At 47.1% G+C, this 15,739-nt stretch overlaps 1 protein-coding gene across 4 annotated transcripts in view; it reads right to left on the bottom strand.

The window, feature by feature from the left end:
* Positions 1 to 15,739, bottom strand: part of APTX (aprataxin) — a 33,122-nt gene that overhangs the window by 1,088 nt on the left and 16,295 nt on the right. For all 4 annotated transcript variants that reach the window (XM_054031350.1, XM_054031352.1, XM_054031353.1 and 1 more), the window contains one exon: positions 5,685 to 5,911. In XM_054031350.1, the coding sequence (XP_053887325.1) occupies positions 5,685 to 5,911 (227 nt within the window). The remainder of the gene's footprint in view (positions 1 to 5,684; positions 5,912 to 15,739) is intronic.

Raw genomic sequence — 15,739 nt, 5'->3', positions numbered from 1 at the left:
GATAAAACAAGGTGATTCAGAGGCAGAAAGGAGTGCAGCCCAGAATTACTAATAGTGCAATTCCAATGAATGCCACACTTTCAGCGGAGAGGGTGGGGAGGGGGGGTGTGCGCGCGTGTACACACACACACACACAAGTATGTCTTTGCTGGAAACATTACGTCGGGGGACTTAGGAAAGCACTTTAGCCCAAGTTTATATTTGAGTCGGAGCCTTTGGCTCTATCTGTACTACAAATTTAACCACCATGTTGCAACCAGATTGTCAGAGGTCATCCCATAAACCAGCTGTAATTTGTAGTACAGAGCCTGGACCGTAACTGTGCTTTGTAACCAGGTTAAAGACTTGGTCAAGGCTCAAGACAAAATGTAGTTCTTCGAGATGTGATACAGACATGTATTCCACTTGTGTGCATGCCCAATGCACCGGAGCCAGGAAATTTTGCTTAACAGTACCCATAGGGGGCAGCACTTGCGCCTCACGACTGTACCCCCTCCTCTGGCTATATAAAGTGGTGCTGCCTTGACCCTTCCTTCACACCGAATGCCCATAGATGCAGAGGGGATGGAGGCTGGGTCGTAGAATACATGTCTGCATCACATCTCAAACAACAACAGTTACACGAGTAAACATTTCTTCTTTGAGTAGATACAGCCATGCATTCCACTTAGTGACTCGCAAGCACCACTCTCAGGAAGGGGGGTAAGGGATCGACTATCAGAGTGGTACTCTGCGATGCAGAACAGCCACAGCCTCATTGCCTCCTGGCACAGCACACTCCTTGCCTATATAATAATACATCGCAGTTGTATGGTCAGTAAATACATGAACCACTGAGCCCCTGATGCAGTCTAGCAAAGTGTGGCAGGTATCGTGATGGCCCAAAGCTCCAGCACATTGATATGCAGGAGCGAAGCTTCCTGCCCCGACCACAGACCGTGGACTCTCAGCAACCCCAGAGGGAGGCATCAGTGACAACAATCCTAGCGGGTAAGGGCAGGGGTGAAAGTGGGCCAGTACAGGTAAGAAGTGGCTGCTGGTACCGTCCCATATGCAGCCGACGTTAAAGCGCTGCCTTTTGCCCTCCCCCACAACGGGGGGTGGGGGGAGGGGCAGCTGCCCCCGGACCCAGCAATTTAACAGTGGCTAGAGCCAGGCCCCCACACCGGTAAGTCTGCTATGTGATCGTCACCCCTCGGTAAGGGCCAGATGAAGGGAACGTCCTGAACCATCTGCCAGGATGGAGTCTAGGATCAATGGAAGGAGGCAGAGCAAACTGCCCAAAGGGTGAAGGGTTGGACAGTAGGCTGCTCTTGAGCTACATTTGAAGGTGGCGAAGATGCAGCCTGGCAAATTGAACCACCTGAGTGAATGCAGACATGTGGCCCAAGAGCCTCGGGCACTTCCAAACTGCCATGGAAGGTTGAGACTGCAGACTGAGACAAAGGCACCAAATCATCTGAAAATGGTCAGTCAGCAAAAATGCTCTCAAACTCTCAGTCTATTAGGGCCCCAATGAACTCAATTTTCTGAGTGGAGACCAATGTTGACTTTTCAGTGTCTAGGATTAGATCCAGAGAGTTGAGTAAGCACAGCATAATGTGTATGTGAGAAAAAACTTCTTCTCTGGACCTGCCCCTTAGTAGCCATTTGTCCAGATATGGGAAGATAAGGATTCCCCCCTTCTTCCTGAGGTACGCTGTCACCACCACCATACATTGGGTAAAAACCTGGGGTGGGCAGAAGACAGACTGAAAGGAAGGATATGCACTGAAAATGGTGGTTCACCATGACAAATTGGAAAAATCTTCAGTAGCTTGGGAGAATCGCCACATGGAAGTAAGTGTCCTGAAGGTCCAGAACAGCAAACCAGTTGTTTTGAGTCAACGTGGGGAGGGATGCTGAGGGGGACCATTCAGAACCTGAGATATCTGATATATTTGTTGAGGTTGCAGAGATTGAGGATAGGGAACCAGATTTGGGAACCAGAAAGTACCATGAATAAAAACCTTAATACAGGCACTCCAGAGGGACCTCATCCACAACTCCCAAAGCCAGTAGCGACCAGACCTGCTCGAGGAGCAGTATCTCATGAGAAGGGTCCCTGAGGAGGAAGAGAGAGAGTGGGGAGGCAGGGTGCAGGAGAATTGGATAGCATAGCCCAATGTGATGGTGTTTAGGGCCCAGTGGGCAGTGGTAACTGAGCACCAAACATTGTGAAAGTGAGCTAGCCTGTCCCCAAATGGCGGGGACCAGGGTAGCGGAAGTCACGACTGGACTGCTGCTCTGGACAAATGAGTCAAAACGGGTGCTTGGGGACAGCATGTCAACTGGCTGAACCCAGAACCTGAATGTCTCTGCCCCTGGACCTAGGCCCCTTTCTGAGGTAGTTCCACTTTCTCAGGGGAGGAAAAGATTGCCCAAAGAGGCATTGCAGGCAGGATTGTTGCTGCTGACCACCATACTGGCAATTTTGCACTGCCTGTGTATACTCCCCCAAGGAACATACAGTAGCCCTAGAATCCTCCAAGGATTTCAGTTTTGTTTGAAAAGAGGACCTGACCATTGAAGGGCAAGTCCTATATAACCTGCTGCACATCTGGAGCAATACCCAAATTTTGCAGCTAGGGTGCCCTCCTCATGGTTACCACTGAGGCCATCACTTTGGCTGAAGTATTCACTACATCTAGTACAAAAAGTGTAGCAAAGTTCTGGGCACCAAGAAGCCCTCGGCAATAAATGCCCGAAATTCCTCCCTGGAGGTTTCAGGCAGCTGGTCTGTAAATTTAGACAGTCATCCAATTTACAAAATAGTATTTGAACAACAACAATACCTGTTGGTTGACAATCCGCATTTGTAGGGAAGAAGAGGTGGTGTAGTTCTTTCTACCCACTAAGTCCACTCTATTAGAGTCCTTATTCTTAGGAGCAGACTTAAATCTGCCCAGCCGAGCTTTGTCATTCACTGCAGTTACAACCAAAGAATTAGGATCTGGGCGGGAGTCAAACCCCTGCATCAGGACAAAGTAGCATTTCTCCAAATACTTCGCTGTAGGCAGCATTGAAGCCAGTTTGCTCCAAAGAACCTTTGCAGGCTCTAAGAGTGCATCATTAATGGGGAGGGACACTCTCCCTAGGGCAGATGACTGCAGGATGTCCAGCAACTAATGGGTGTTCTCCTGCAGGAACTCCACCTGGATGCCCAGGGAAGCAGCCAGATGCTGCAGAGAGTCCCAGTAGTCCTTGAAGTCCTCAGGCACTGAAGTGGAGGAAGAGCCAGGCACGGCTGAATTGTTCAGGGATGATGAAAAGGCAGTTAACTGAGCGAATGACAGGTCCAGTTGATGAACTGGCGAACCTGGATGGGACAACTCCAGAGGCTCCACAAGGGGAGGACAACTGGTGCCTGAACTTGCAGTGGGTCAAGAGTCTCAGCCAACAGCATGCCTGGTGATCTTGCCTAGGAGTGAGAATAGAAGCGCAACTTCTGAACGAGGAGTGTCCCACAGGTTCCATGGGGGTCACTGGGCATAAGGGTAAGGCATAGGTGACCAGGGGCCCCTGTCCTGACTGCAGGAAGAGTGCCTATCTCTGTATCCATGCTGCTACAAGAACAGAACAGTTCCCGGTGTAGGCCAAGTGATTGGAGCCAGACCCAAAGTGCAAGCAACCGGTCCAATCATCCAAAGCAAGGGAGGAACCTGTGCCAACAGTGAAAACGGCCCAGCCAGCAGTCAGTATGCCTCCATTGTCTCCAGTGCTGGGAGTGGCATCAGTCCCAAAATCAGCAGCAGTCCCAAAGCAGCAGACAGTGCAGAGGTGGAGGGCAGGGAATGCCACCACAATAAGATCAGCAGCATGACATGCAGCGGTGCTAAGGAGTTTTCTGGTGCCAATGAGATCCATTGTGCTGAGCCCGGCACTAGACTCAGTTCCACAGTTGGTGGTAAGGCAACATCAGGATGCAGTACCAACAGACCCAAAGGTTCAGCAGCCTGTCCGGACAGCGAAGCTGTGGATGACATAGCCTTGGAGAAGTCCTGAACCAAAGCAGAGCTCGGGATGGAAAGGCACAGGAGGTCCAACATCGCTGCCACCTGATATGCTGCTGATGTGGACACCGTCAATGTCAGCACCGGACTCAACGGACGCCCTGGTGCCGGAACCAGAGTCAGCGATATGGGGCCTCTCACATCCCCATGTGGTACTAGGGAGTGGTTGAACAGATGCTCCATCCCGCGTGCCAGCAGTAGCCATACTTTTCCTGGAGGAGTAAGAAGAGTCTCCTTAAGATCTGGAGTGGTCACGCTTGGTCTTGAGATCTTTTCTTTGGCGCGTTCAAAGGAGAGTGGTTTCTACACCTCTTTGGAGAGGCAGTGGCTCCAGAGCATGAGCCGGTACCACTCACTGATGGCAACCTCTGATGTGACGTAGGCCTTGGTACTGAAACAGGCCTCGTGGCCTGCTTGAGACGGCTCTGCTTCAGGCAAAAGTCTCTAGCCACTTGAGTCCATTTTGTGAACAATTTACAAAATTGAAAACCACTCTTTGACGTGAGCCTCGCCTAAGCAGAGCAAGCACCTTGTGTGAGGGTCATTGTTGGGGATTTCCCACACCCACACAAAACAGACATTTAAATCCTGGTGAGGGTATCACCAGGGAAAACACTTTACTAAACCAGCTAACGCTAACACTAATACTAAGGGTACCAACTAACTATATGCAACTAAGTCAACGGATGAGGAATTGTGAGGTTAAGAACTACACAGCACTCCCATTCCAGCCAGGGAGCAGACAGTAAGAATGAACTAAGGGGGGGTCGAGGTGGTGCCACATCATGTAGCATGGGGAACAGCTATGGCCACAAGGTGCAAGTGCTGCCCCCTCTTAGTACTGCTAGGCAAAATTCTGCAGCTCGGACGTGCTAGGTGCATACATGGCTAAATCTACTCAAAGAACCAGTCTGCACCATAAACTGGAACATTCACCACTGTGCTCCAATTTTTACCAGTGTTATGAGAGCAAGCCTTCATGTAGGCTTCAAAGAAAAGTCTACTTCTGACTTCTAGAAGATAAATAAAAAGTTGCCATTTTCTTATAAAAATTTTCTACTTACTTTTAAAGATGTGATTATATATTTCTGAGTAAGCAAAAAAAAAATCTTGAGACTAATAAAGGATAGCTAATACCACCTGTTTAACTTTTATATGGTTTAAATCAGTGGTTCTCAAACTTTCATACTGGTGACCCCTTTCACATAGCAAACCTATGAGTGCGACCCCCCTAATAAATTAAAAACATTTTTTAATATATTTAACACCATTATAAATGCTAGAGGCAAAGTGGGGTTTGGGGTGGAGGCTGACAGCTCGCGACCCCCCATGTAATAACCTTGCAACCTCTGAGGGGTCCCGACCCCTAGTTTGAGAACCCCTGGTTTAAATGGTCTGGATCGTTATGTTGCAGACTCTACACCTCTTAATGACATCCAACATTCCTGTTTCTCGAGACACAAACACATCATAAATCAAGTGAATTTCATTTTGCAAATTTTCAAAATAAGGCCTTGTCTCAGTAAATCAAAAAGGCTCGAGTCCAGTACACAACCTGGCTAAATAGGCATGAAATCGATACCACCTCCAGCAGATAACCGAAATAAAACTGGCTGAACAATCTAGCCTTACCTCATGCTGGGAACTGCATGGTAACCCAATCTGAACTCCACGCTATCTTTATCCAGGCATTGTTGGATCAGCTTTTCCCCAACAGCATGCATGTGTTCTAGTAATTCAAGATGCTCTTTTGTTACTGATTTTAGACTGGAGATGGAGTCCCACGGTAAGATTAGCCAGTGGTAACGAGCTTTGGGATATTTATCCTTAATGATTACAACCCTTTCATCTTTGTAAACCTAGTAGAGAGAGAGAGAGAAAAATCAAGGTTATTTACCATTGACTGGGGTTTCCTGGAACATCATTAATAAAAATAATCAACTTGAATTATCCAAATATTTGGCTTCACTAATCCACACTTATATGCTCCATGCTAGTGTCGCAGAACCATTCAAAAGCAGTTAGTATGGTATGGGGCCAATGTACATACAGATGTACAGAGTGCATCTCTGAAACAAGGCAGGGCTAAACTTACTCCTTATTTCCAAAGCAGGGATGGAGGAAGGGTGAGTATGGATCTGTGGAGAAAATACATTTGGAGCTCTCCAGTGACTGTTAAGTACACTATTCCCCCCCCTCCTCCCCATCATAAACATACCTCCAGAGATCCACATTGACTGATTACGAAGCAATAAACACTTATCTGAGAGACAGTGGTGGAAAGAGTCTTGAGATTTCTATTTGACTATATAAGTCACCTATAAGCCATACTCAACACATTTTACTACAACCGGTGAAGTATTTGGATCAATATATCCCACCCTCTGGGCACTTCTCTGCAGGTAGCATAACCAAGATAATTTACAAAAACTTGCATTTGCAGTGAGATAATAAACAGGCCTTTCCACATCTGGTTTATAGATCTATAAATGCCAAGGCCCGAAGGGAGCACTATGAGCATCTAGTCTGACCTCCTGTATAACACAGGCCAGAGAACTGCCCCACAATAATTCCTTTGAACTAGAACGGATCTTTTAGAGAAACATCCAATCTTGATTTATGCAGATTGGCCACCTAAGGTAAGGAGTCACTAGGCTGCAGCAGACGCGCTCAGAGACTGCATTCAGCAAACGTTCTAGGAGGAGACTAATGACCACCTTGCTTTAACAGAAATAATGAAGAGGCAAAAAGCTGTCAATGCCTTTGGTGCTCACTTACCCAGCTAAGGTGATTTCACCCAGAAAGCCACTTGCAAGGAGAGGGTGTAGAAAACATATCCCTAACTCCCCGAAGTCTCTATATTTCCTGAGGTCAGACTGAGATCGCTTGGCTGCGTGGGACACACTTCTGGAGGGTGAAGGAATCCTTTCATCAAACATTTCAGCAGAGGATGCTCCAACAGAAATTTGCCATTTATTGCTTGTCAAACAGAAAACAAGTACCACAATGTTGTGCAGAGGCTTGTATTTTTAGTTGTCCAAAGCAGGTGAGAGATTTAAAAAGATGCATCCAAAGAAGTGGGCTGTAGCCCACAAAAGCTTATGCGCAAATAAATTTGTTAGTCTCTAAGGTGCCACAAGTACTCCTGTATCAAAGGGGTAACCGTGTTAGTCTGGATCTGTAAAAGCAGCAAAGAGTCCTGTGGCACCTTATAGACTAACAGACCTATAGAAGCATGAGCTTTCGTGGGTGAATACCCATTTCTTCGGATGCATGTAGTGGAAATTTCCAGGGACAGGTATAAATATGCAAGCAAGAATGAGTAAGGCTAGAGATAATGAAGTTAGTTCAATCAGGGAGGATGAGGCCCTCTTCTAGCAGTTGAGGCGTGAACACCAAGGGAGGAGAAACTGCTTTTGTAGTTGGCTAGCCATTCACAGTCTTTGTTTAATCCTGGAGCTGATGGTGTCAAATTTGCAGATGAACTGAACCGGTGATGTTGTAGCTGATCTGGTTAGGTCCTGTGATGGTGGTGTTGGTGTAGATATGTGGGCAGAGTTGGCATCGAGGTTTGTTGCATAGATTGGTTCCTGAGTTAGAGTTGTTATGGTGCAGTGTGTGGTTGCTGGTGAGAATATACTTAAGGTTGGCAGGTTGTCTGTGGGCAAGGACTGGCCTGCCTCCCAAGGTCTGTGAAAGAGAGGGATCATTGTCCAGGATAGTTTGTAGATCACTGATGATACGTTGGAGAGGTTTTAGCTGGGGACTGTATGTGATGGCCAGTGGAGTTCTATTGGTTTCTTTCTTGGGCTTGTCTTGCTTCTGGGTACACGTCTGGCTCTGCTTCCTTATTTCCTCATGCGGGTATCATAGTTTTGAGAATCCTTGGTGATGATTTTGTAGGTGTTGGTCTCTGTCTGAGGGGTTGGAGCATATATGATTGTATCTCAGTGCTTGGCTGTAGACAATGGATCGTGTGGTGGGTCCGGGATGGAAGCTGGAGGCATGAAGGTAGGCATAGCGGTCGGTGGGTTTTCGGTATAGGGTGGTGTTAACGTCACCATCACTTACTTGCACCGTGGTGTCTAGGAAGTGGACCTCCCGTGTAGATTGCTCCAGGCTGAGGTTGAGGGTGGGGTGGAAGCCATTGAAATCGTGGTGAAATTTTTCCAGAGTGTCCTTCCCGTGGGTCCAGATGATGAAGATGTCATCAATGTAGCGTAGGTAGAGAAGGGGTATGAGTGGACGAGAGCTGAGGCAGCGTTCCAGGTCAGCCATAAAAATGTTGGCATATTGTGGGGCCATGCGGGTGCCCATAGCGGTGCCACTGGTCTGGAGGTATATATTGTCACCAAATTTGAAATAGTGTGTGAGGATAAAGTCACAGAGCTCAGCAGCCAGTTGTGCTGTGGCATCATCAGGGATACTGTTTGCACACACAGATGGAATACAAGGTGTCAGGATGTTTGTGTAGAGAGCCTCTACATCCATGGTGGCTAGGATGGTGTTTTCTGGAAGATCCCCAATGCATTGTAGTTTTCTCAGGAAATCAGTGGTGTCACAGAGATAGCTGGGAGTGCTGGTGGCATTGGGTCTGAGTAGGGAGTCCACATAGCCAGACAGTCCTTCAGTGAGGGTGCCAATGCCCGAGATGATGGGGCGTCCAGGATTTCCGGGTTTATGGATCTTGGGTAATAGATAGAGCCCCGACCAGGGTTATTCTAAGGGTAGGTTGATTTGTTCCTGTGTTAATGTAGGGAGTGTCCTGAGTAGATGGTGCAGTTTCTTAGTGTATTCCTCAGTGGGGTCTGAGGGAAGTGGCCTGTAGAATTTGGTATTGGAGAGTTGTCTGGCAGCCTCCTTTTGGTAGTCAAACCTGTTCATGATGACAACAGCACCTCCTTTATCAGCCTCTTTGATGATGATGTCAGGGTGGTTTCTGAGGCTGTGGATGGCATTGCGTTCTGCACGACTTAGGTTATGAGGCAAGCTATGTCGTTTTTCCACAATTTCTGCCTGAGCACGTCAGCGGAAGCATTCTATGTATAGGTCCAGACTGTCATTTCGACCCTCAGGAGGAGTCCACGTGGAGTTCTTCTTCTTGTGCTGTTGGTGGGAGGGTATCTGTGTATCAGTGTGCTGATCAGTGTTATCTTGAAAGTATTCTTTGAGTCGGAGATGGCGAAAGTAGGCTTTCAGATCGCCGCAGAACTATATCATGTTTGTGGGGGTGGCAGGGCAGAAAGAGAATCCTCGAGATAGGGCAGACTCTTCTGCCGGGCTGAGTGTGTAGTTGGATAGATTGACGATATTGCTGGGTGGGTTGGGGTACCACTGTTGTGGCCACATGTGGCAGGTAGGATTTTAGACAGTTTACGGTCCTTTTTCCTTTATACAGAGGTGAAGTGTGTAATGTAGATCTCCTGTCTTATTTTAGCGAAGTCCGTTTGTGTGGAGGATTGGTTATTTATGAGAGTCTCCAAGTTGGAGAGCTCTTTCTTGATGTTTTTCTGTTTGCTGTATAGGATGCTGATCAGGTGGTTCCTCAGTTTCTTTGATAGAGTATGGCAAGTACTCCTGTTCTTTTTTGCGGATACAGACTAACATGGCTGCTACTCTGAAACCTGTCATTAAAAAGAATAGTCAGCCTGTTAAATAAAACAGGCAGAAGCTCTAGACTGACTGTAATACAAAGAGAAGGAAGCACATTCAGGCTGGGAGACCTGTGACTCGGCTCCTGGTGAGGTCACAGATTGTCATACCAATGAGCCAAGGGATTCTAGAAACAAAAGGAGAGGCCTACTGCAATTCCAATTATATTCATGTCTTCCAGTAGGAGGAGGTTCCAATCCCTTTTGGGCACTGCTTTTCTAGTGTGGGAAGGAGAGATCACTTATTGGCAGCTGCTGGATTGAATAACTAAGACTTGTGGACCCAACAGCTTGCGGGAGTGAGTTTCACCATCCTGACTGACTCCTCCCTTGACTGGGACCCAGGGAACTACCATCATACCACCGGTTCTTTGTTGGCCTGAACTTTAAAGCCATACCAACTAGAAAGGGGGAAACAAATGACATCACCACCTCCACCAGCTTCAGCTAAATCCTCCACAATTCCTGGGGAGATGTAAAATTCAAGTTCCTACTGTTGCCCCTTCCCTATTATGGCATTTTCCTCCCCCATCTAATTTCTCCTCTTGCCTATCTTTGCCTTCTGCCCAAGCAGAGTCTGGGTTGGCCAACCAAGACAAAGCCCCCTTTACAACCCTGCTGTGAACAGAGGCCAGCCAGCCCGACCCTGGTAAGAGCTTGCCAGGTCTTGAAGTGGCTAGTAAGATTGCATGCTGTGTCTTTGCCCTCCCTGCAGTGAGGCTGCCAGGGAGACAGGCTTGGTTTTCCATCCCTGCTATCCTCCTCTTATACTTGAGTGTACATCTTCCTGGCTTTGGGTTAAAGGAAACAGAATCAAAGTTCAACAACTCAAGACTGTAAAAAACTGGCTCTCTTTCCTGCAACTAGGACAGATAATGCCATCTTTAACACCACCCAAAGCTGGCTAGCAGAGATTTCGCCCAATAAAAATTTCTATACAACAAATGAAAAAAGGAATCAGAAAAATTGTTAAAATAAACTTTTACTCAACGTTTTAAGTTTCAGGTACTTTAACTGTTTCCTTTCTTTATCGGGGAGGCCTGGTCTACACTACAAAGTTAACAAGGTCAACAAAACCTGCCTTGCATCAGCTTGTTGTGCACATGTCTACATTTAAATATGGCTCCTGTGGATGTAAGTGCCCTTTTACCCCAACTTAACACCACCTCCAAGAGCGGCATAGAGCCAAAGTTGATCCTCTTGGGTCGACAGTGTGAGTGCAGACGCTACATTACTTAGGGCGACTGTAGCTGTCCTCCAACAGCTGTCCCACAATGCCCCACACTGAACACTCTGGTCATCATTGTGAACTCCACTGGCAAGCCGTCATGGAGACCAGAAGAACCCTCCCCTTTAAAGCCCTGCAAATTGTTGAACTTCTCTTTCCTGGCTGCCTGGCTTGGTGAGCACACCTAGCATCTCTCCATTGTTGAGTGCAACTGTCCAGCTGACCATGCCAGCTACACGCTTCAGACACACTCCTGACTGGAGTAGACAAGAGATATTGGATCTCCTGGGCCTGTGGGGAAAGGAGGCTGTGCAGGGCACAGCTCAGAACCTGCCCTAGAAACGTGGCTATTTACAAGCAGATTTCTCCCGGGTTCCGAAGGGCTACAACAGGGACCAGCAGCAGTGTTGTGTGAAAGCCAAGTTGCTGCGGCAGGCACATCAGAAGGCCAGAAAGGCCTTCAACAATCAAGTTGGTGCCAAGCTACAGACCTGCCGCTTTTACAAAGAGCTGAATGCCCTATTCAGTGGAGACTCCACCACTCCCAAAGCACCATGGATTCATCTGAGAAGCCAAAGTCACAGGCCCCTGCCATGAACTGTGAGGAAAAGGAGGATGGGAGACAGACAACCAGGGGATCCAGCTACACAGCAAGCCAGGACCTGTTTTTAACTCCAGCACAGTCCAATCAGTCAGAATCATAGAATATTAGGGTTGGAAGAGACCTCAGGAAGTCATCTAGTCCAATCCCCTGCTCAAAGCAGGACCAATCCCCAACTAAATCATCCCAGCCAGGTCTTTGTCAAGCCTTACCTTAAAAACCTCTAAGGATTGAGATTCCACCACCTCCCTACGTAACCCATTCCAGTGCTTCACCAACCTCCTAGTGAAAAAGTTTTTCCTAATATCCAACCTAAACCTCCCCCACTGTAACTTGAGACCATTACTCCTTGTTCTGTCATCTGCTACCACTGAGAACTAAGCTGTGGATGACATAGCCTTGGAGAAGTCAGGCTGCTGGTCCTTTATTCAGCAGCCTGTCCAGACAGCAAAGTCTTAAACGCTGTCCTGAACCAAAGCAGATTTTGTTACAGAATAAAATTCTATTACTCAGAACAAAATTCTTCTTTATTAGTTCTCAACATATAGTGGCTGGCACTCAGCAGTTCTAAAAGCGTCCAATTACTTGTTACTGTGCAGAAGATCATTCACAAACAAAATCAAAGGATGCATTAACAATGTTATATTCCCGTATATACACACACAGAATTTACCACATGATTCATAGTGGGCTGCAAAAGAGCAGAGCCAGGTGGAGCACACGACTATACTGTACATTACTCTGGCTCACAGTTACAATGCTCTTTCATAGCTTCCCTGAATTGTACAGCTCCACGTTGAGCTCTTTTAATGGCCTTGTATCTGGCTGTTCAGATTCAGCAGACAGATGCTCCACCTCTGCCCTCCACCCCACGGAAAGTTTTCCCTCTTTGCTTCACAGATATTATGCAGGACACTGTAGGCAGTTATGACCATTGGGATATTTTTCTCATTGAGGTCCAATCTTGTGAGTAAACAACGCCAGCAACCCTTCAAATGACCAAAAGCACATTTGACTGTCTTTCTGCACCTCCTGAGCCAGTAGTTGAAGTGCTCCTTGGTGCTGTCAAGGTGTCCATTGTATGGCTTCGTGAACCATGGGAAGAAGGGGTAGGCTGAGTTGCTCAGGATCACTATCAGCATTTCATCATCACCAATGGTAATCTACCTGTTGGGAAGGAAAGTCCTTGCTTGCAGCTTTCGGAACAGTCCTGGGTCCTTAAAGAGGTGAGTGTCATGCACCTTCTGTGACCAGTCCACCACACTGATGTAGATGAAGCATCCCCAGTGATCCATCAGCACTTACATAACCATAGAAAAGTAGGCTTTTTCTGTTAATGTACTCTGTGGCAAGGTGGGCTAGTGCCGTCTATTGCTCCACACCAATTCGGGAACCCCACAGCTGCAAATTCATCCACTATGTCTTGCACGTTGCAGAGAGTCAGTCCTACATAGTAGAAGGCGATTAATGGCCCTGCACACTTGCATGACAACAGCCCCTGCAGTAGATTTCCTGACTTCAAATGGATTCCCAGTTGATTGGAAGCAATCCAGCGTTGCAAGTTTCCACAGTGCGATCGCCACTCGTTTCTCCACTGTTGGTGCAGCTTTCGTTTTGGTGTCCCTGCACTGGAGGACTAGGACAAGTTTGGCACACATATCCAGAATGTGGCCTTGTACAAGTTCTGCAGCTATTGCTCATCATCCCAAACCTACATAATAATGTGATCCCACAGTTAGTGCTTGTTTTTGAGGCCCAGAACCAGCGCTCCACCATCTTGCAGCTGTTCCGTGACCACCAACCACCACCTTGAATCAGGTCTTGCTATGTCCCACAGCAATCTGTCCTCCAAGGAATCATCATGTTCCCCCGCATCTCTTCTTTCAGCTTTGCAAATACTGCAGGATGTTGCACCCTGTTCTTGCAACAGTCATGACAGTAGTGCAGAGCTACGCAGACTCCATGTCACATGGGTTTGTGGGATTTTGAAAAAAAAGGCGCAAAAATCATGGGATATAGATCACATTAAGGGATGGAGACAGCTGCAAACTGAAAAGTTGACCCCATGCTTCCAGTCATCCCAATTGACTTGCTTTGGCCCCATCATGCATTGCCAAAAGACAGTGCACTGGACGGTGGCAAGTTGCACAGTGGGATACTCACCCATAGTGCACCTCATCCTGCATTGATACAAGTGCTCCTGGTGAGTATACGCACCATTAACACAAGCATAGGCGGCGACTCCATGGGTGCTGCACGGCTGGAGCACCCACGGGGAAAATTAGCAGGTGCTCCACCCCCACCTCCTCCCCCGAGTGCACCGCGTCCCTGCTTCTCCCCCTCCCAGGGCTTCCTGCCCGCCGCCAAACAGCTGTTTGGTGGCGCTTAGGACTTTCGGGGAGGGGGGGGGGAAGACTGGGGACGCGGCACGCTCCGGGGAGGAGGCGGTAACGAGGCGGGACAGGGACTTGGGGAAAGGGGGTGGAGCGAGGGTGGGGACAGGGGTCAAGCACACATGGGGCAGAAGGGAAGTTGGTGCCTATGAACGCAAGGAGCCAAGTATGCACACGCACAAATGATGTACTGACTGCGGCGGCTGTATGTCGACATAACTTGAGTTAGTAGCATAGATATGGGCTGAATTTAATAAAAAAGTTAAGTGGTTTTAATTGTGGTTACAAAGCAAGTGAACCAGCAATAATCTGATGTAAAACCTCAAACAACAATTAGCTGTTTAATTGTGTAGCAGTTTTAACAACGCTTTATCCTTTTCTGGGTAAGGTATCCTGATTATCAACACAATATTCTCAGCCACTTGCTTAGGGTATGAATCAGCACTGAAATAGCGGTTTTCTTCCATATGGAGAAAGACTTGCATTTGTGAGGTAAGTGATCCACGAACAAACTATCCAGGCTTCTGCTTCAACTCATTCTCTTGATGCAGTAGAATCATATAACCGAAGGGGGTCAAAATCCAAGTCTGTTTGGCAAATCTTCCTCTGGCTGAGAACAGCAAAGTGAGGGGAAATTTATGTGATGTCAAGAGGGCGAAATACTAGAATAAGTGAGTCCAAACTAAAGCAGCTATGATCCTAGCAGCGCTCTCCTATGCTGTATTCCATAATATTTTGGGAAACACCCACCTGCAACTCTTTTTAGCCGAAAGGCACCAGTCAGTGCCAGCCAGCCCTTTCCTTCCCTGGTCTAATGGTAGGGGCAACTCCAGGTAATTCAGCTGGGAAGGTCTCAGAAGGAGCAGGAAGCCACTGTCTTCCAAGGACCTTCCACCAAGATTGTCTTTCACCTGATCGCACCCACCTTGCTGGCGTTCCCAAGATGGTTGAACTTCAGGGACAGTCCAACTATTCACCCACTCAGGCATTTGTTAATGGTTGGCTGGGATGTGAGCAAATTCTTGTCTATGAATGGGCTCAGAAATACTGGATCTTCACCCTCTTGCACACCTAGAGGCCAGGGGGCTACCTAGGTTTCATCTTGCTAGAGTAATTTTCCTCCATCAAGATGGAGATTCCAGTCTCCATCTCATAACATTACTTATTGTGTAATTACTCAAAGTGTGATCTGTGACAAAGTCTTGAGACTCAAGATCATCATCTGTTGTTTCAGCTAATAAGAGTAGTCAAACTTCTGCTTATCAAAAGCACTCTGCTATAGTCTGCATGATAATATCTCGGGAGGTGGGGGGAGGGAGGGAGAGTAGCCACCACCACATAAGAGTTGAAGTTTGAAGAGACACTGGTTCAGACATTAGGCAACAGGTACAGTATTATGATATTTAAACACTCCAATTATCAATTTGATTGGATTTTGATTTATAACAAAAACGAGATCCACCTTTTTAGACTATAAAGTCTGATTATTTTTGGTGCTAATTTGATTAGTTAACTCTAATTTAATATTTAGACTAATTTGGTTTAGTCTTGATCTGATTTTGATTGGATAGTGATAATGCTTTATTTCTAGTTTAGTTTAATATTACTGATGATAACCTATCACCGAAGCTAAGTTTTCTTGGTTTTATTTTTGTTAGTTTTTGTGTTTTAATAAAGTTTACGGCACTAATACAGTGTCTCATTTCTTCACCAGCCAATGTGGGTCCAGAACCTTGGAGGACCCAGGGGACACAACTGGTCAACCTAACAGCCCAATGACCTCTCCTAATTAGTCCCTGGGTCTCATAAGTGCC

This window comes from Malaclemys terrapin, chromosome 6, assembly GCF_027887155.1.
Source record: "Malaclemys terrapin pileata isolate rMalTer1 chromosome 6, rMalTer1.hap1, whole genome shotgun sequence".
Taxonomy (NCBI): Eukaryota; Metazoa; Chordata; order Testudines; family Emydidae; genus Malaclemys; species Malaclemys terrapin.
Note: the sequence above shows the minus strand (reverse complement) of the source record. Positions and strands in the feature narration are given on the sequence as shown.